The 22,413-nt window shown below is 35.0% G+C and overlaps 2 protein-coding genes across 2 annotated transcripts in view; both read right to left on the bottom strand.

Annotated features, from left to right (window-relative positions):
- The window catches only part of FAM53B (family with sequence similarity 53 member B), a 128,931-nt gene extending 128,049 nt beyond the window's left edge, over positions 1 to 882 (bottom strand). Inside the window, exon 1 of the mRNA XM_082424682.1 lies at positions 747 to 882. The gene's annotated coding sequence lies outside the window, so the exon portion shown is untranslated. The remainder of the gene's footprint in view (positions 1 to 746) is intronic.
- The window catches only part of EEF1AKMT2 (EEF1A lysine methyltransferase 2), a 23,919-nt gene continuing 1,777 nt past the window's right edge, over positions 272 to 22,413 (bottom strand). Inside the window, exons 2-5 of the mRNA XM_082424980.1 lie at positions 8,907 to 8,931; positions 8,265 to 8,372; positions 4,584 to 4,800; positions 272 to 935 (exon numbers count right to left, since the gene is read on the bottom strand). Of these exons, the coding sequence (XP_082281106.1) occupies positions 841 to 935; positions 4,584 to 4,800; positions 8,265 to 8,372; positions 8,907 to 8,931 (445 nt within the window). The 3' untranslated portion in view covers positions 272 to 840. The remainder of the gene's footprint in view (positions 936 to 4,583; positions 4,801 to 8,264; positions 8,373 to 8,906; positions 8,932 to 22,413) is intronic.

Here is a 22,413-nt window from a genome sequence, read left to right as displayed (position 1 = left end):
AGGCGAATACGCTAGGGGAAGAGAACAGGTTTTAGAGTCAGACCCAGAAAGAATCCTGGCTCTATCTTGTACTAGCTATCTGATATGTAGAAACAGGAATAAGTAATACATGCCTCGAGAAGATATTGAGGGAATTCAATGACTTAGTAAGATAATACAACTTAACCTAGTGCCAGCATATAACAGTATCTCTTAGTTGTCTTTCCTTCTACTATTTATCCCTCACAGTGAGTAGAAGATCATCAGCCACAAAATACAAGCTCAATAAATATTTCTTGATCAACTGATACATTTATCTGATTTTGTTTAATTACACACATAAGGGCTAGGGGATTTTCTCAGGTATTAAATAATTTTTTTTAAAAACCTATTCAACTCAAAATATCATACTTACTATGTTTTATAATAGTCTAATAAAACATTAAGAAAGTCATTTGGCTTATTATTCTGGCCCTGGAATAGCTTGGTCATATATTCATAAATAGCTATATTCAATTCACCTTTACCAAGGCACAAAAGTCAAGAATACATACTATCTGTAAATTCATTTACTGCTTTAAAGTTTTTAACTGTTCAGCAGTTACAGGAAATTTTTTTAAATCAGAAAGAAAAATATTTACATCTCAAATACAAAAGAAAAATTTAAATTATTCTTGGTTGATCTCTAAAACCGAACTACTTCCATGCTCATGATTTTTTTTACCAACCCATTTTATCTATTCAACATGTGCATCCTGTGTACTTACTAAACATTTATTTGCACTTGCATTTTCTGTATCAGGTTTACTTTGATGTAGGGCTTCTTTAAAAAAGCTAACTGAATTTGTCCAATGAAAAGTCTCACGTTTTTTGGAAAACCAGTGCTGCTACACTGTTTCCAGATCTGCCTCCAAAGCTGAACCTGGGTGTCCGCAGCTCTTCAAAAAGTTCAAATCCTGCCAGACAAAAGTAAAATACTTTTATTAGGGACTGAATCCCACAGTTAAGGGATATTTGTATTAACAATGTACTTTTGAACGTTTTACAAAATTACGTGATTCCAAACTCCAAATTGTGACTAAATTTCACTTTATGATCTTCTATCCTATATACTATATGTGTATATGTGTATACACCCAAAAACACTTTGAAATGAACAAGTAACAGACAAAATCAAACCGGAAAAAAGAGGCTTTCCATCCATCCTGTTTATCATCCGTTTATCATCCCTTCAACTCTGCATCTCCAGTGGCCTCCTTTACCATCTAGTTGTAGGAAGCAGATTACCATGTGTTGAGGTCTTACCACGTATCCGGCACTGTTTTGAGTGCTTTATATGTAGTAAGTCAATTAATCCAAATCAGATATATAAAGGCACTTAATACAGAGAAGATAAGTAACATGGGAATAAAAATGAAAAAGTCCTGGAGACGGATGGTGGCAATGGTTGCACAACAATAAGAATGTACTTAATGCCACAGAACTATAAACTTAAAAATGGCTAAATAGTAAATTTTATGTTATATATATTTTACCACAATAAAAAAAGAGTTTGTAACCAAAGATCAAGACCCAAACTGAACCGAACTTGGGAAGGTAAGGAAGTAGTAACTTTCAAAGCAGCACAGGGTGATTTCTTTTTTTTTTTTTTACTTAACATGTATTCAAAAATCCTGGGTGCAAGTCCCAGCTCTACCACTTACTAGGTGAAAGTTACTAGATTAAGGTCAATTTACCTTAACCAGAATCCTCAATTTCTATGCAAGGAGGTTACAGGTATCACTGCCCCTATCTAACTTACAGTGATTTTGTGAAGATTAAAATAAGAATATGTGGTGTTCTCCTAACCTATAAAACTAAATGGAAATTTAATGTTTTATTATTCTGTTTTCAACAAATAAGACAAACAAGGGTGGAAGGTTGGTTAACTCTTAGTTAACCATGGTTTTCTCTCAGTGATGGGATTATCAGTTTGGGAGAATTCTTTTTCTTTTGGGGGAGAAGGTGTCTGCATTTTCTAAGTTTCCATGTCTTGAGCTAAAGCTGAAATAACTCTTGTAAACAGAAAAAAATGCTTAAATGGATATATACACTATTGTATCAATTGGTTTTTTTATACTTTACTTCATAATTCATATTCTTAATCAAGCTTCACCAAATCTTAACAAGTAACTAAATATTAACATACTCATCAAAAACTGATCATAAGAAAACTTTTCCAAAGAAGGTCAGGCCTTTTAAATAATACGATACATTTTAATGCTAAAAAATAGAGCCACTGTGATGGGTACATGGGTACACACCTATATTTGTTTTCTGAAATTTTACATATGCTTAAAATATTTCGTAATAAAAATTCTCAAGAGAAAATGGAGCTGTCTGGGTGAATTTTCTAGGACTAATCTTTTAACTCCCTAGACTAACCCTACAGAATTTAAGTTTTATATTTCAGTAGATAAAACATCAAAATGTTGATGTATTATATCAACAATACAAAGTGGTTGTATATCAGAGATAGATAATAAATGTTAATTATTTTAATCTATATACTTATGTGTTGGGGTTACTGATATTTTAAATTTTTTTCATAATGAATCTGATTACTTTTGCAGTAAGATAGGTTTGGGGGTTTTTTTTAATTCACTAGTTGTAAGAAAGTCAAGTTCCTTGGACATCAAATTAGAATATCCTAGTGTCTGCCAAATGATTAAGTAATCCTCACCAAAACAAACGGCAACACAAAATATTTATATAAATAGGGCTATAAAAGAAAAATGAAAAATTCATTTCAACAGATTTATGAACATTTACATTTCAAATTAGGAAAGAAGCAAAGAACCTTAAAAAAATTAGTGAAGCAATCTTTATTCGATGCAAAAGGGACCATGGAAGTCAATCTTAAAAGCTAGTGACAAGCCCCTTGGCAGTGATGCATGGCAGTGTGTTCTGTTAGTGTCCTGTATCTATCTAACTCCAAAAACCATTTTCTAAGAGAAGCATGCCTAGAAAAATATCTTCAATCGTTTATAATTATTTCTTTAACATTTCCTGTTGTAACATTTCGCTTATTTAAATTCTGCATTAAGCTCTAAAACTGAACAGAAGTTAAAGAATTTATTCAGTAGTTCTCAGACACAGACACATTTTTAATCACTCTTTACAAGGCTAAAGTCTGTTCCTCATTATGAAAGACAGACAAATATGTTTTTGTCTGGTGGTTCCAGGGATAAAAGAGAACACCTGTATTTAAAAACCAGGAAAGGAACTTGCCCTACACAGTGTAACTTTGAGCATTTATTAAAACTGTCAAGCTTCAAGAAGAAAGACTATTGATAGGAGGCCTCAACAGTTCTAAAGGAAACAAATTTAACATAGAAGATAGTAAAATTAATGACATGAAATAAAAGACAATAAATCACATAATTCTTGTTTTCCAGAGGCAACAGTAATGAAGCTCACATTTCAAGCCTCAAACACTTCAAGTTTTACATTATATAACCTGCCAAAGCCATCGAATGCACACAAAAGGACATGTGTTAAGTGTTCTCCCTCCTACTGCCTATTCCCTTACTACCAAAAAGAAAACAAACTCTGAGATAAAGCGCGTGCAATACAGTTATAAATTCATTTCCCATTAGCTTGTGACAACTGAGGTTCAAAATTTAACCACAAACTTAGTACCATATCACTTATTAATACTCCAACCTGAAAATTCTTCCCACTCCTTTAAAAAAAACAATACTAATCTGAAATGGAGTCTAAGGAAAAAACAAGCAAATATATAGTTACAGATTCTCAAGGTACTTTCCCAGAAAGCCCTGTGCACTGCATGAGTAAAGTGACAGGTGAAATAATCCTTAAACCATGCAAGAAACAGTCTTCCAAAGAGCTCAAAATACTTGTGTATGGATTAAAGATTCTCGATTCTTATAAGATCCCCATTTAGTAGACACAGCACTAATTATACTTTGCTAATGGGGCAAAAAAGGATCCTGTCTTGGCACCAAATCTTGCAAAAAGTAGAGATTTCCTCAAGAATTAATAGGTAGTAATTCTTCTAAGTTCCTACATTTTGTTTCTGTGCGATGTTAAAAAAGAATATACACTGAAAACAAGAAGAAAAATCCTAAATATCTAAGTGACCACTAGGCAAGACAAAGTATCTATAAAATGAAAACTCTCATACAAGACTTTAAAAAACACTACTACCATCTACATTATTACTATTATTACTAATTACCAGTATATCAGTACACTGAAGTCAGAAACACAATATATGCACTTTCTTTGTCTGATTCCCTAAATAACAGATTATATAGCTTAAACAAAGAACTTAATTTTTACAGGCTCATAAATTTTAGTACTTAACTGCCAGGATTTCTTGGAAAATTTTACAAAGGACTCTGGATCTCAACCAATATTATTTCTTTGCTCTTTGCATATACAGTTAAAAGTACTACCATGGTTATTAACAAAGAAGAAAAGCAGGCGATTCCCACAAATAGAAAAGTAAAATACTATAACACCATGGAAAAAAAAAAAACCTATTTAAGTGCATTAAACCTGAGGTAAGAACACATTTAAACAACATAACAGCCATTTACCTTCACTGAATTCATTTAGCAACTCTTCCTTGGTCCAATTACATGAGGTTATTAGAAAAAAGCCTTTCACTTTCAACACCCTGGAGAGAGATTTCACATATTGCTTCCTCTTTTCAATTGCATTGTCAGGATTAAGGCTTATGGCATCAAAAGTCCCTTTGTCAATACAAATATGAAATCCAGACAGTTTTGTGGAAGGATTCAAAAAGTCTTCTACCTATATTAAAAATCAATGTCTATGTGAGAACAATTCACACACAATATTTACTGAATTTAAGTAACAATCTGTAAAAAGTTACAGATAAAAAGAGCAATTACTTATGATGGCATTTTACATATAATAAACATTTTCAACTTTATAGCTAACTTTTATGTGCTTCATTCCAAGATCATTAAAGCTAAGATTAGTAAGCAAGACTGACAGTGTTTCCTGGACATTCCAAATCTCTACAAATTTGGAAACAAATCAAAGCCAGGTGTATTGCCTAATAATACCAGCACATAAATGGGGCTCACAAGGCTGGTTTATGAAAAAGTTATTTCTGTCGAAAAAAGAATATTTGAAATATTTTTTTAAATGACAAAAAAATATCTGGAACTCAAACAAGGCACTTGAAATAAGATGATTTTTAGCTGACATTACTAGCTGTATGACCTGAGGTAAACACGGTAAATCAAAAGTTCTTTTGCCTTGACTCAGCAGCTTACAAAGCAACTAATGGATACAATGAATGGCACAAAGCTTAAGAAATTAAAGGACTGTTTAAACTGCAATTACTTAACTTTATGAATATCATGCACTTCAGATTTTGAAAGTCATGTATCAGCATCTCATTCATTTTCAATAAGTTCAGTAACTTACTGATACTTTAGAAGCATTTGAAATAGTGATCCGCCTCAATTTCATAAAATATTCAAAATAATTTGCCAACAAACTTAATTCTGAAAAGCTGCTTTGAAAAAGTAATTAAGCAATTAGCTCGTGATTAGTCATATAAACTTAAAATAATCATAAATAGTGTATTATCTAAAACTCTTATTGTTTGACTTGAAAATGTGTATTACATGTTTACATACATTTGAACATAGGTTTCCTGCCCCTGACGCACATCAAAGTATTCATTACACCTGAAGCAAAATAATGACTACCACTCTTAAGAGTGAAGTTAGGGACTTCCATGGTGGCGCAGTGGTTAAGAATCCGCCTGCCACTGTAAGGAACACGGGCTCGAGCCCTGGTCCGGGAAGATCCCACATGCCGCGGAGCAACTAAGCCCGTGCGCCACAACTACTGAAGCCCACGCACCTAGAGCCCATACTCTGCGACAAGAGAAGCCACCGCAATGAGAAGACCATGCACCTCAATGAAGAGTAGCCCCCTAGCCCCCGCTCGCCGCAACTAGAGAAAGCCCACACACAGCAACAAAGACCCAGGGCAGCCAAAAATAAAATAAATAAATAAATAAATTTATAAAAAAAAAAAAAGAGTGAAGTTAGGAGAAGTTCCTATTCTAAATGCCTATATAAAAGTATTCATTTAGTGGGACTTCCCTGGTGGTGCAGTGGTTAAGAATCTGCCTGCCAACGCAGGGGACCTGGGTTCAAGCCCTGGTCTGGGAGGATCCCACATGCTGTGGAGCAACTAAGCCCATGTGCCACAACTACTGAGCCTGCGCTCTAGAGCCCGCGAGCCACAACTACTGAGCCCACGTGCCACAACTACTGAAGCCCGCGTGCCTAAAGCCCGTGCTCCACAACAAGAGAAGCCACCGCCATGAGAAGCCCGCGCACCGCAACGAAGAGTAGCCCCCGCTCACTGCAACTAGAGAAAGCCCATGCGCAGCAACGAAGACCCAACACAGCCAAAAATAATGAATAAATTAAAAAATAAATTTATAAAAAAAGCATTCATTTATTCAACAGGTATTTCATAAACACCTATTACAGGCAGGAACTTTTCAGGCCCTGGGACTGTAACTGCAAACAAAGCAAAGAAGGTCCCTGTGTGAGAATCTCTCTCATATTCTCTGAAAGGAGAGGCAAACAATAAATAAGCGAACCAAATTACTTCAGATAAAGTGCTATGCAGACAAAAAAAGAATAATGAAGACAGTGAGTGACTGGGAAGAGAAATGTTTTGGAAAAGGTAGTCAGGCAAGACCTCTTTAAGAAGGCGATATTTGAGCAGAGATCAGAATGATGAGAATGAGCCAAACAAACTAAGATCTGGGGCAAGAACATTCTAGGCAGAGAGCAGCAGGTATAAAGACTGGAGAAAAACAGGGCTGACATGTATCAGGAGCAGAAAGAAAGCCAGTGTGACTGGAGTACTGGTGATAAAGAAGAGGTAAGAAACGAGGGGCTTTTTTTTTTTTTTTTATAGAAAGTCTTTTATTTATTTATTTATTTATTTATGGCTGTGTTGGGTCTCCGTTTCTGTGCGAGGGCTTTCTCTAGATGCAGCAAGTGGGGGCCACTCTTCATCGCGGTGCGCGGGCCTCTCACTATCGCGGCCTCTCTTGTTGCGGAGCACAGGCTCCAGACGCGCAGGCTCAGTAATTGTGGCTCACGGGCCTAGTTGCTCCGCGGCATGTGGGATCTTCCCAGACCAGGGCTCGAACCCGTGTCTCCTGCATTGGCAGGCAGACTCTCAACCACTGCGCCACCGGGGAAGCCCAAACAAGGGGCTTTGTAAGGCTGGGTGGGCGTTCAGATCCCATTCTGAATGCAACGGGGAAGCCCTTGGAGGCTTGTGAGCAAGGAAGTGACACAAGCTGATTTATATTTAAAAAACTAACTCTGGCTACCCTGTGGTAATGGACAGCAGGGAGGCAAGAGTGGAAACAGGAAGGCTAAGTAAGAGGCTACTACAGTCATCTAAGTGAGAAATGATGGTGGCTTGGATCTGGGAGGTAGCAGTGGAAATATCAAGAAATGATCACATTCCTGATATACTCTGAAGATAAAACCAACAAAACTGGCTATAGGATTTTCTGTTGTTGTTGGCGCCTTGAGGCTTTCAGGATCCTAGTTCTCCGACCAGGGAGTGCACCCAGACCACAGCAGTAAAAGCGCCAAGTCCTAACCACAGGACTGCCAGGGAATTCCCTGTTATAGGATTTAAAGGAAAGAGTGGGGTAGGGGATGGGAGGTGAGTGAGAAGTTTAAGGAAGAAACCAAGAGTTTCATTTTGGACCAACTAAGAAACTTTTAGCTATCCAAGTGGAACTATAGAATAAGCAGTGTTTATATAATTCTAGAGCTCAAAGGAGAAGCCTGGGATAAAAATATAAATGCAAGAGTCATCATCTCCTCACAGATCAGAGGGCAAAAAATAAATTGTGTAATCTTTGGTGGCATTATACTACTTTAGGCATTTACAACTTTTTGATCTAGTTAATCTGAAGTTAGCTATTATTTGTGTGTATTTGTAAAAAAAAAGAGCGAGAGAAAGAATAAACAGACTTGCACACAAGGAAGAAGAGAAAATAACTTTCCCAAACTGACTAGACTGAAAATTTTAATACTGTCACTTAAAAAGTATCATTTTGGATTATTTATGATTGACCCTTAATTTATGAGCTCAAAGATGTCAGCAAATTAATATACTTCAGAAACATTTAAACTTTATAACTTATTATAAATAAAAATAACAGTTACAGTAATATAAATAATAGTTACCTTCAACTTAATGTTAGATAAACCTTCTTTCTCTATAATATTTCCAGAAAGCTGTATTGCAGAAGGAGAGTAATCAATTCCAGTAATATTAGAGAAACCAAATTTTGCCTAGGGAGAGAGAAATAATGTTATACTTTAGTTTTCAGAAGTTTTAAATACTGTTTTACCTATGAATTATAATGTTCCTTTAGGACTGGGACTGTTTTATTTTTTTAATATATCAGATGACATATACCATCCAATACTCTAAAATGTTTAAATTTTATTGTAAAATCTAAATAGAAACTAAAAGTTTAAATTTATATAAAGTGACAATTTATTCTTTTATAATATTTGATTTCTTTTTCAAAAGGAAATTCATTTTCTTAAAGACAACGAGAATATATGTATATTTTGGCCCTAAAGCAGAAAAATGTAGTATTAACTTCTAATGCTGATATGCTTTAATTCACACAAAAATCTGTCATAAATTTTACTTAACACAATTAAATTACATGAATAAATTAAATGCGTATGTAATAAGTTCTTGCTTTTAAAATTTTCCTGCAGTGTACTTATAAATCATGCAATTCTCCACCAACCATGTGATTATTAACCACCTTCCATTTGTATAGTATTTTTCGTTTTTGAAATATTTCATACATTCCAGTAGACCTTTACAAAAAACCTGTGAGATAAACTGGGCAGGTATTAACACCCCCAAAGAGTTAAAGAAAGCTCACTGGACTTAAAAGGTTTGAGACTAAACCTGCAGTCCAGCTGTTTACTAACCATACTAACCCATCTAAGGGTGTGTGGAGCCTAAGGCAGAAGCATGATGGCCTCTGGTCTTCACCCCTAACTATTCTGAACATTGTTAGACCAATCAGACTAAAGAAAATTTCAAAGGAAATCTGAAGAACAGAAGTTGCAAAGTAAAGTGTAGCCTGGGGGGCTTCCCTGGTGGCGCAGTGGTTGAGAATCTGCCTGCCAATGCAGGGGACACGGGTTCGAGCCCTAGTCTGGGAGGATCCCACATGCCGCAGAGCGGCTGGGCCCGTGAGCCACAATTGCTGAGCCTGCGTGTCTGGAGCCTGTGCTCCACAACAAGAGAGGCCACGATGGTGAGAGGCCCGCACACCGCGATGAAGAGTGGCCCCCACTTGCCGCAACTAGAGAAAGCCCTCGCACAGAAACGGAGACCCAACACAGCCATAAAAAAAAATAAAAATAAAAAAATAAATAAGCAAATATGGTTAAGAAAAATATATTAAAAAAAAAGTAAAGTGTAGCCTGAAATTCTCTTCCAGCTCTTCACCATTTACTAGATGGTTACTTCCTCTTCAAAACTACTTAACCTACTCCAACACCATCCATTTAAGACTTATTTAGACTTCTCAACCCTAAGTGACTGATTCCTAATCTAAACTCAAGTAACACAACAATTATTTTCCACAGAGCATTTTGCTCCCTTTGATCATTTTTATTTTTAGTCTTAAGGTCTAATATCCCTTCTTTGATGCCAACCTCCTATTCTTTTAGTGATCTCAATCCATATTCTTCAAGATCTTCATTTTCCCCCAGTTTCCCTCATTTCCTTCTTTATCAGACCTAGAATGCAGGATGATTCTATTAATTGACTCTTACCAGTTCCTTCTTCTCCAAGCCTGTTTATTTTTCCTTAGAATTTATAAAAATCATATATAGATGTTTTAAGTTTCTAGAACAATCATCCTCAAACTACTGCCAACATTTTTCACATTCAATTTCTGGCACTCAGTGAGAAATAAGCAGACATTCAAGGAAATAATAAATGACCAAAAACCAAAGGGAAAAAACTTACATTAGCAAAAGACCCACAGGAGACTCAAATAAAAGAATGATCAGAAACATATTTAAAAAACTGAAATAAATGACAATTTGGAGAATTGTGACAGAGAACTGAAAACTATAACAAACATACAAATAAGAGAATTTTAAAATGCAGTGATTAAGATACTCAAGCATGGGCTTGATAGCAGATTGGACACATACACACAAAATAGTAAAGTGGAAGAAAAGTCAGAAGAAAATACCACTTTAAGCACAGAATGACAGAAGGATGGAAAATTAAAAACAGGAAAGAACATAAAAGACATAATATGGCACAGAGTATAAGATCTAAATATATATAATAGGAGTCTTAGAAACAGAGGAAATAAGAATAGGGCAGAAGAGAAAATGACATATGACTGAGAACTTTCTAATTTTGAAAAAGGATCCCAAGCCACAGATTCAAGAAGCACTATAAACTCAAGGCATGATAAAAACAAAGATAGTATAGTATAATATATAATATATCTGATAAAACATATAATTTATATTATATACAAATAGTATAATATATCTGATGAAAACCAAAATCAGAAAAATCTCAAAAGCATTCAGAGAGTGGGGTGGGGGATACAATGCGACAGATTACCTGCAAAATACCAACAGTAAGACTGATGGCTGGCAATAAGTCATAAAGAATGGAAGCCAGAAAACAACAAAAGGAAAATGTCAATCTAAAATTATATACCCAGCAAAAAAAAAAAAAAGGGTGTGTGTGTGTGTGTATCCATCAAAAATGCAGGTGGTCACTGAAAAAGCACCGAATATAAGCAATGATTGTTAACATCACAAAAATACAGAAAACTAAACATTATGTGTCACATAGGCAAATATACATGACCACCTATTGAACTTACTTGTTTTAAAAAAACTGAATTTGATAAAAATCTATGGATCAGAGGTAAACAAACCTTTTCTTTAAAGGAACAGAACATAAATATTTTACGCTTTCCCAGTCATACAACCCCTGTCACAACTACTCAACTCTACTACTGTAGCACATAAGCAGCTACAGACAAAGCTGTATTCCAAGAAATATTTATAAAAACAGGGGAAGCTTAGATTTGACTCATAAACTATAGTTTGCTGACCCTTATTCTAGATTTAACTTCCAACCTACAGAAAACACAGGGGACAGAAAACATGTTAAATAATACTACAGAGATACAATTAGAAAGTCCACACTGTGGTAAATCATTTGGGACTAATAAACTACCTTCTACAACAAATAAATCACCAAGTTACATAAAGAAAAAGTACAGGGAGAACTTAAAAGAGCCTTAGGAGACTATCAGCCAACTGCAATATGTGGACTCAATAACAGAATGGAAATGACAGAAGAAAACTCAATGAACTTGAAGACACATCAATACTAGTTATCAAATCTAATCAACAGAGAAAAATAATTGGAAAAAAATGAACAGGTCCCAAAGCTTCAGGGACCTGTGGGACAATACAAAGAGGCTTAACATTGATATATACAGACTCTCAAAAGGAAAGGAGAATGTGATTCAGGGGGGGAAAAAAAAAAAATTGAAAACATAAAGGCTGAAAACATCCCAAATTTGGCAAAAGACTTAAGTTCTCAGATTCAAAAAGCTCAGTGAACCCCAAACAGGATAAGGAGAAAGAAATCCAAGCAGCAGTACATAATTAAACTGGTAAAAACTAAAAGACAATGGAAAAAATCTTGAAAGCATCTAGAAAACTGATGCATTACTTACAGGAACACAACAATTCAGACGACTGCAGATTTCTCATCAAAAACTATGGAGGTCACACAACATTTTTAAAGTAATGAAAGAACAGTTAATTCAGAATTCTATATTCAGCAAAAACATCTCTCAGGAATTAAGGTGAGATAAAGACATTCTCAGGTGAAGAAACGCTAAGAAAATTTCTTGCCAGGAAAGCTGCTCTAAAATCATTCCTGAAGGAAGTTCTTTAGACAGAAGGTAAATAATACCAAAACAAACAAACAAACAAACTTGGAAGATCAGGAAGAAAAAAGCTGTGAAAGTAAATATCTGTGTTAACATAATTAACTACTATTCTCCTTTGAAAGGAAGTATTATCACATTATCCTACAGGATTTTCAATGTAAAGGTAGTATTTAAGACAACTGCAATATAAAGAAGGGAAGATTAAAAAACTCACAGGTGGTTAAGGTTTTCCACATTCCACGTGGAACGGTAAAACATTGATTCTAAGTAGATTGTGAAATAAAGTATGTATATTATAATCATACAGCAACCACTAAAAAAGCCAAAAAGATAGTCATTACAGCAACCACTAAAGAAACTATACAAAGACATTTATACAAATAGATATATCTAATTAAAATGGAATACTAAAAAATGTTCAAATAAACCAAAATAAGCAGGAAAGGAGAAAGGGAAGAATGAAAAAACAGAGGTAACAAAGAGAAAGGAAATAATAAAATGGTAGACCTAAATCCAAATGTTCTAAGTATATCAATTAAAGGATAGAGATTATTAGAAGGGATAAAAAAACATGACCCAACTGTATGCTGGCTACAAGAAACTCACTTCAAATATAATGATATAGGCTGGTTCAAAGAGAAAGAATAGAAAAGGATATACCATGCAAAAACTAATTTTAAAAAGTTGAACTTCACACCCACAAGGATGGCTACAATCAAAAAGATAATAAAAAGCGTTGGTGAGAATATGGAAAAATTGGAACTCACATACAGTGCACATGGAAGTGTATAATGGTGTAGTCACTGTGAAAACAGTCTAGCAATTTCTCAAAAGGTTAAATATAGAGTAACCATATGAACCTGGGTATATACCCAAGAGAAATGAAAACATATGTCCACACAAAAACTTATACATGAATTTTCACAGCAGCATTTTTCATAATAGCCAAAAAGCAGAAACAACTTAAATGTCATCAACTGGTGAGTGGATAAACAAAATGTGGTAAACCCATCCAACAGAATATTAATTGGACAAGAAGAGGAAAAAAGTATTGATACATGCTACAATATGGATGAACTTTGAGAACATTATGTTAAATGAAAGAAGCCAGACACAAAAGACTACATATTGATGATCCCATTTATATGAAATGCCCAGAATAGACAAATCCACAGACACAGAATGTAGATTAGTGGTTGCCAGGGGTTGAAGGGAATGAGGAATAAGGGGTGAATGATACTGAATATAGGGTTTCTTCTTGGGGTGATGAAAATCTTCAGGAATTAAAATAGTGGCGATGGTTGTACAAATTTGTGAATATACTAAAAACCACTTTCAAAGGGTAGATTTTACGGTATGTGGATTATATCTCAATTTTTTTAAAAAGCTGGAGTGGCTTTATTATTAGCATCAAAGTAAAATCAAAGTAAAGAAAACTACCAATGTTAAAGAGGAACATTATACAATAAACCGGTCAATTCATCAATACACAAACAAATACAATCCTAAATGTGTATCCTCTGAACAACAGAGTTTGAAAATACATGTAGCAAAAACTGACAGAAATAAAAGTTAAAATAGACAAATCTACCAATATGGTCAGACACTTCAACATTACTATTTCCATAATTAATAGAATAGACAGAAAATCAGTAAAGGTATAGAAATGAACAACACCATCAAACACCATAAGTCTAGTTAACATATACAGAATACTCTATCCAGTAACAGCAGAATACATGTTTTTTTCAAGTGCACATGAAACATTCACCGAGATGGATATATCCTGGATCATAAAACAAAGTAATACATTTAAACGAATTTAAATCATACAAAATATGTTCTCTGACATAATTGAATTAGATTAGAAGGCAAAAGCAGAAACAGAAAAATCCACAACATGTGGAAATTAAACAACAGAATTCTAAATAATCTGGATCAAAGAAGAAAACTAGAGAATTCCCTGGTGGTCCAGTGGTTAGGACTCCACACTTTTCACAGCTAGGGGCCCGGGTTCAATCCCTGGTTGGGGAACTAAGATCCCGCAAGACTCACGGCACAGCCAAAAAAAAAAAAAAAAAGAAGAAGAAAATAAAAATACAGCATATCAAAATTTGTATGGTGCAGGAGCACCTACAGGAAAATTTATAGCATTTATATCATTAAATGTTTACATGAGAAAAGAAGGAAAGTCCCAAATCAATAATCTAAGCTTCTACCTTAAGAAGCTAGAAAAAAAGAGCAAGAATAAATTAAAAGCAAAAAGAATGAAAAAATAATAAAATTAAGAGCAGAACTTATTGAAATTGAAACATAAAAGCAATAGAGAAAGTCAATGAAAACAAAAGCAAATTTTTATAAAAGATAGAAAAAATGAATCTCTAGCATCACTATCAAAGAAAAAAAGAGAGAAGACACAAGTTACCAACATTAGGAATGAACAAGGGGATTTCAATACAGACCCAACAGACTTTAAAAGGATAATAAGAGAATACCGTGCAGAACTCTATACACACAAATTCACAATGGACTAATTCCTCAAAAACCACAAACCACACAAACTCACTCAAATGAAATAAATAACCTAAATAGGACTGTGACAATTAAAGAAATTTAATTCATATTTTAAACCTTCAGAAAAGAAATCTCCGGGTTAAATGGTTTAATTGCAAATTCTACCAAACACTCAAGAAGAAATAACACTAGTGCTACACAATATCTTAAAAAAATTTAAAAAGGAGGGAATTCTTCCCCACTCGTTTTATAAGGCCATCAATGCCCTGAGGCCAAAACCAAATAAAGGTAATACAGGACTGCAGGGAAACTGCAGACCAATATCCCTCAAGAATACAGATGTAGGGAATTCCCTGGCAGTCCAGTGGTTAAGACCTCACCTTCCAATGAAGGGGGTGCGGGTTCAATCCCTGGTCAAGCTAAAATCCCACATGCCTAGCAGCCAAAAAACCAAAACATAAAACAGAAGCAACACTGTAACAAATTCAATAAAGACTTTAAAAATGGTCCACATCAAAAAAATCTTTTTTTAAATTTATTTATTTATTTATTTGGTTGTGCCAGGTCTTAGTTGTGGCAGGCGGGCTCCTTAGTTGTGGCATGCGAACTCTTAGTTGTGGCATGCATGTGGAATCTAGTTCCCTGACCAGGGATCCAACCCGGGTCCCCTTGCACTGGGAGTGCAGAGTCTTATCCACTGCGCCAGGGAAGTCCCCCAAAAAAATCTTAAGAAAAAAGAATACAGATGTAAAAGTTCTCAACAAAATGGTAGCAAATTGAATCTAGCAATATAGAAACAGAATTATACATTATGACCAAATGGGGCTTATTCCACAAGTGCAATACTGGTTCAATATCTGTAAATCAATTAATATAATCCACCATATTAACAGTCTAAAGAAAAAAAACCTCATGATTATATTCACTGATGCAAAAAAAAATTATTTTATTTTATTATTTTTTTAACGAAATTCAAGAAATACATCCTAGAAATACAAGGGAACTTCTTCAACCTGATAAAGGGCATCTAATAAAATCCTGCAGCTAACATCATCCTTAATGGTGAAAAACTGAAGACTTTCCCCCTAAGATGGGAACAAGGCAGGAATGTGCCATCACCAGTCCTAGTCAATATTGTATTGGAAGACCTAGGTAGTGTAATCAGGCAAGACAAAAAAAAAGGCATGTGTATTGGAAAGAATGAAATAAAACTGTCCCTGTTCACAAATGGCATGACTGTCTACATAGAAAATCCCAGAAAATCCACTTAAACCTCCTAGAACTAATAAAATGCAAGATTACAGGATACAAAGGCAACACAAAAATCAGCCATATTTCTAGCAATAAACAATTGGAAACTGAATTTCAAAAAGCAATACCATTTTAAATACTCCAAAAAAAAAATACATAGGTATAAGTCCAAAAAATATGCACAGGATCTGCATGCTGAATGAAAACCAAAAAATGCTGAGGAAAGAAATCCAGGAAGACCTAAATAAATGAAGAGACACATCATGTTCATGAATTGGAAGACTCAAGATAGTAAAGATGTCGATTCTCCTCAAATCATAGATTTAGCTCAATTTCAATGAAATTTTCAGCACAGATTCTTTTGTAGATATTTACAAACTAATTCTTAAATTTATTTGGAAAGGTAAAGGAACTAGAATGGCCAAAACAACATTTGAAGAAGAATAAAGTTGAGAGAATCACACTACCCAACTTTAAGATTTACTAAAAAGCTACACTAATCAAGATAGCATCCAGAGAATGACACCATGAATTCTTCCAAACATTTAAGAAAGAAACAAAGCTAATCTTACAAAAATCCTCTGAAAAAAATAAAAACAGACAAGTCTCATCTCATTTTATTAGACCAGCATAACCTTGATACAAAAACTTTACATTAAAATTGCAAGTAAGCACAACTAGACGGCCCGCATGCCGCAACGAAAGATACCGCATGCCACAACTAAGACCCGACGCAGCCAAAAATAAATATATACTTTTAAAAATAAAAATAAAATTGCAAGTAAGGAAAATTACTGGCTAATCTCTCTCATGAAGCTATATAATTCCTAAGTAGAATACTACCAAATCAAATCCAACAATATATGAAAAGGATAATACACCACAATCAAACTTGGTTTACTTCAGGAATGGAAATTTGTTGTAACACTGAACAGTCAATCACTACAATTATCTCAATAAAAATGTCAATAAAAAAAAAACTGAGGGGCTTTCCTGGTGGCGCAGTGGTTAAGAATCCGCCTGCCAATGCAGGGGACACAGGTTCGAGCCCTGGTCCGGGAAGATCCTACATGCCGCAGAGCAACTAAGCCCCCGCGCCACAACTACTGAGCCTGCGTACCACAACTACTGAAGCCCACGCACCAAGAGCCCGTGCTCCACAACAAGACAAGCCACCTCAATGAGAAGCCCACACACCGCAACGAAGAGTAGCCCCCACTCACCGCAACTAGAGAAAGCCTGCACACAGCAACTAAGACCCAACGCAGCCAAAAATAAATAAATAAAATAAATAAATTTATTTTTTTAAAAAATTGAGGACCCCCACCAAAATCAATCAATTCAACTCTAACAGAATCAAGAAGAAAAATCATTTGATCATATCAATGAATATTAAAGAAAGCAACTGATCAAGTTCAACACCCATTATGATTAAAAACTCTTAACAAACTAGAATATAAAGGAACAGCCTCAATCTGGATGACTACCTATAAAAACCTAGAGCTAACATCATATTTAACAGTGAAATATTAGAAGTTTTCCTCTTTTAATAGGCAGTGTTAGAAGGCTATCTGCCTTCACAATTTCTATTCAATGTTGACCTAGAGACTGCACAGCATTTTAATAAACAAAATATTAAGAATGGAATAGAAGAAATACAACTACTATTTACACATGACATTACAATCTTTATAGAAAATCCAAAAGAATCTATAAATAAATTATTAGAATTAATGTGTGACTTACTGGATACAAGATTAATATAAAAATCTGTTGTACTTATACATATTAGCAATGAACTATTAGAAAATAAAATTTAAAAGCATAACAATAATAATTACAACAACAAAAAAATCTAGGAATCAACCAAGGAAAAATACTGGGCTGGCCAAAAAGTTGTTCTGGTTATCTGGTTTTTTTAAATAAATGTATTTATTTTTGGCTGTGTTGGGTCTTCATTGCTGCGCACGGGCTTTCTCTAGTTGCGGTGAGCAGGGGCTACTCTTCGTTGTGGTGCGTGGGCTTCTCATTGCGGTGGCTTCTCTTGCTGCGGAGCACGGGCTTCAGTAGTTGTGGCACGCAGGCTCAGTAGTTGTGGCTCGCGGGCTCTAGAGCGCAGGCTCAGTAGTTGTGGCACACAGGCTTAGTTGCTCCGCGGCATGTGGGATCTTCCCAGACCAGGGCTCGAACCCGTGTCCCCTGCATTGGCAGGCGGATTCTTAAGCACTGCACCACCAGGGAAGTCCCTGTTCGGTTTTAAGTAAAAATAAGACACATTTTTCATTTTCACCAAGAACTTTATTGAACAATGTATTCATTAACTGAGCAAACTTTTTGGCCAACCCAATATATAAGATCTCTGTACAGAAAATCTCTGTACAGACAAAATACTATTGAGAGAAAATTAAGAACTAAATAAATGGAGGAATACATCATGTTCATGGATTCACTCAGTACTATAAACATGTAAATCCTCCTCAAACTGATCCATAAATTCAATACAATCCTAATCAAAATCCCAGGGTGGGTTTTTTTTCCTGAAAAGTGATGATTCTAAAATTTAAATAAATATGCAAAGAGCTAACTAACAACATACAAGACAACAATGGAAAAGCTATCAAAGTTGGAGAACTTACATTAACCAAATGGGGAGACTTACAAAGCTGCAGTAATTAGGACAATTTGGCACTGGCATAAGGATGAACAAACAGACCCAAAGGAATAGAACAGAGGATCCAGAAACAGACCCAAACACATACCATTACTGGACTTATGACAAAGGCACCCCTACAGTGCAGTGGGGGAAAGAGCAGACATTACAGTTAGTGGTGCTGGGTTATCTGAATATTCATAGGGAAAAAAAATAATAAACCTTAACTCTACCTCACAACATACACAGCAATTAATTGGGACCTAAATGTGAAAAGGAAAACAACAAAGCTTCTAGAAAAACATATAGGAAAATATCTTTTTGACTCTGGGTAGGCAGATTTACTACACAATATTCAAAAGCACTAACCATTTTTAAATGATATATCAAACTTTAGTAAAATCAAAGAACTTCTGTTCATCAAAAGATACTATTACAGGGACTTCCCTGGTGGTCCAGCCGTTTAGATTCCAAGCTCCCAATGCAGGGTGCCCGGGTTTGATTCCTGGTCAGGGAACTAGATCCTGCATGCCACAACTAAAAAGATCCCACGTGCCGCAAGGAAACGCGGCAAGAAAGATCATGCATGCTGCAACTAAGACCTGGCGCAGCCAGATAAATAAATAAATATTTTTTTAAAAGATACTATTACAAAAGTGAAGAGACAAGCGACACACCAAAGGTTATATACACAGAATATATAAAAAACTCCTACAAATCAATAAAAGAAAGGCAACCCAATTTTTAAATAGGCAAAAGCTTGAAGAGGCATTTCACAAAAAATAGCCAAATAGACAGCATAAGAAAATATGCTCAATGTCCTTAGTCATCAGGGAAATGAGAATAAAACCACAAGATACCACTACACACCTACCAGAATCACTGAAATTGGATAAGCTGACAAGAGCAGGTGTTGGCAAGGATGTGGAGCTACTAGAATTCTCACAAACTGCCAGTAGGAGTGCAAACTAGTGCAACCAATTTGGAAAACTGTTTGGCAGTATTCATAATAACATAGTGCTGGAAATGAGTCAAATGACCATCAACAGGAAAATGAATGAATAAAATGAATGAATGACTAAATCAATAAATAAACTGTGGTATTTTCACATAGTACAGTACTAACCGCAATGAAATGAAGCACTCTAGTGCTACACACAATATGAAAGACCATGGATAAACCTAACAAATCCATGCTCAGCAAAAGAAACCATATCAAAAAAGTGCATACCCAAAGATACTATTCATATCAAGTCAAAAAGAGGCAAAACTCAATGAAATGGAAAAAAGATAATCTTTTCAACAAATGACGGATGGAACAATTCAACATTCACATGCCAAAAAAATAACCCCAACCAGTATCTCAAACCTTCTACAAAAATTAATTCAAAACAAATAATAGATCTAAATGTAAAATGTAAAACTTTAAAACTTTTAGAAGAAAACCTAGAAGACCTATGTGACCTTAAGTTAGGCAAAGAGTTCTTTAATATGACAACAAAAGCACGATCCATATAAGAAAAAATTAATAAATTTGACTTCATAAAAATGAACTTCTGCTCTTCAGAAGATATTGTTAAAGAGAACGAAAAAAAACAAGCTAACAAATGAGAGAAAACATTTGCATATCACATACCTGACAAGGAACTTATATCCACAATACATAAAGAATCCTCAAATCTTAATAAGTAAACAGGCAACCCAATTTAAAAATAGGCCAAAGATTTGAACACACATTTCACCAAAGATATACAGATGGCAAATGAGCACATGAAAAGGTAATCAACATCATTAGTCATTAGGAAAATGCTGATTAAAACCACAATGAGAAACCAGTACGGCTGACATGAAAAACAGCCTAACTTATGATGACAGAAGTCAAAATAATCATTACTTTTAGGAGGGAATGAGTGGGAGGGGACACAAGGAGGCTTCTTCTATGGTGTTAATAATGTTTTATTTGTTGATCAGGTTGGTGAGTTACACACAAGTGTTCATTTTGTAAAAGCTGTACACTTATGACCTATTCACTTTTCTACATGGATGTTATACTTTATTCAGTAAGTTCACATTAAAAAAGAAAAAAACTTCCCAAAGCGACTCCACATCTAGGTAGCTTCACCAGTGAATTCTACCAAACATTTAAGGAAGAAAAAACAATTGTCAACAAACTCTTTCAAAAAATAGATTCTCATTTAATGATGTCAGCATAACCTGATACCAAACCCTGACAAGGACACTACAAGAAAGGAAAATTACAGGACAATCTCCCTCATGGACAAAGTTGCAAAAATCCTAAACAAAATATTAACAAACTGAATCCAGTAATATATATATAAGTTGGGTTTATTCCAGAAATGCACTTAACATTTGAAAATGATCAATGTAATTCACCTACATGAATAGAATAAAGGAAAAAATTCATATGGTTACCTCAACAGATACAGGAAAAACATTTAATCAACAACAACACACACGCACACACACCATTAGCAAAGGAGAAACAGGAGGAAACTTCTGAAGTCTGATAACAGAGTTATCTACAAAACTAACTTACAAGATAACATCATACCTAACAGTGAAACACTGAACGTATTCTCTGAAAAGGGCGAAAAAGACAAGGATGCCTTCTGTCACCACTTCTTTTCAACATTCTCCCAAAGGTCCCAAACAGTGTCATAAGGGGGGAAAAGTTACAAAGGATTGGAAAGGAAGAAATAAAACTATCATTATTTATAGTTTGCATAATTATATATGTAGAAAATATAAAAGAATCTATAGTTAAACTGCTAGTCTCAAAGGATAAATCATTAACCTCTACAAGTAAGCTATTAGAATCCGAAAGTATCTACAGGTAAACAACAGAATGAATAAATAAAATTGTGGTATAACAGTACAAAGGATTCATATACAGCAACAAAAACGAATGAACTGCTATGTACAAGTTGAGTGAATCTCACAGAATGTTGAGTGAAAGACACCAGAAAGAACATACTGAAGATTTCCATTTATATATCCAAAACAGACAAATTAATCAATGATGTTAAAACTCCTTGTAGCTACCTTTAGAGAGGAAGGAGGAGCAATTTAAAGAGGATTAGCAGGGAGTTTAAGGGGGGCTTCTAGAGTCTGTAATAGTCTATTTCTTGATTAGGGTGATAGGTGTGTTCACTTTGTAATAATTCATTGAGCCATACTCTTTTGGTTTGTGCACTTTAATGTACTTATGCTGCACCTCGTTTCAAAAAAATTTATTACAATTTTTTCTAATCACATTTCACTGCTTCAAACATTTTAATGGCTCCCCATAGACTAAAAGTAAAATCTAAGCTCTTAGGCATGGCATATGATATGGCTCCTACCTTTAATCTAAACCTCATCTCTGTCTATCTCACACATACACTTTATATTCTAATTTACCAAATTATTTATAGGGCCAGAACCTTCATGCCTTTAGATTATGTTTCCACTTCTTGAAATTCTCTCGCTCTTTACACTCTACCCACACTCAACACAATTTCCACCCAACTTGGATATTAGCTCCTCCAAGACCCTTCCTATCCCTCTTCCCCAAATCACTCCCTTTCCTATACTCAGTATATCTATTATTGCATACATCAAACTACAGCATTAGCTATTTATGTCTATGTCAGTCTATCCTCTATTGTACTGTGAACAACTCAAGCACAAGGTCTAAATTTTCATACTGCCAGTGCCTACCACAAGGCTTGGCAGGTGGTAGTCACTTAGCAAGTTTCACTGTTATGCAGATATCCTTACAAACTGAAACAGTAAAACCATCTAGGATGAAGCCTAAGTCTTACACCTCCTCCACAGCACTTGGCAGAGCAATGATACACTACAGGCATTAACAGTGATGGTTTAGCTAGTAGTAGAACCTGTACCAAAACTCAGTTCCATGGACAAAATGCTCTTTTCA

The sequence above is a fragment of the Balaenoptera physalus genome (assembly GCF_965194825.1).
Source record: "Balaenoptera physalus genome assembly, chromosome: 14".
NCBI lineage: Eukaryota > Metazoa > Chordata > Mammalia > Artiodactyla > Balaenopteridae > Balaenoptera > Balaenoptera physalus.
Note: the sequence above shows the minus strand (reverse complement) of the source record. Positions and strands in the feature narration are given on the sequence as shown.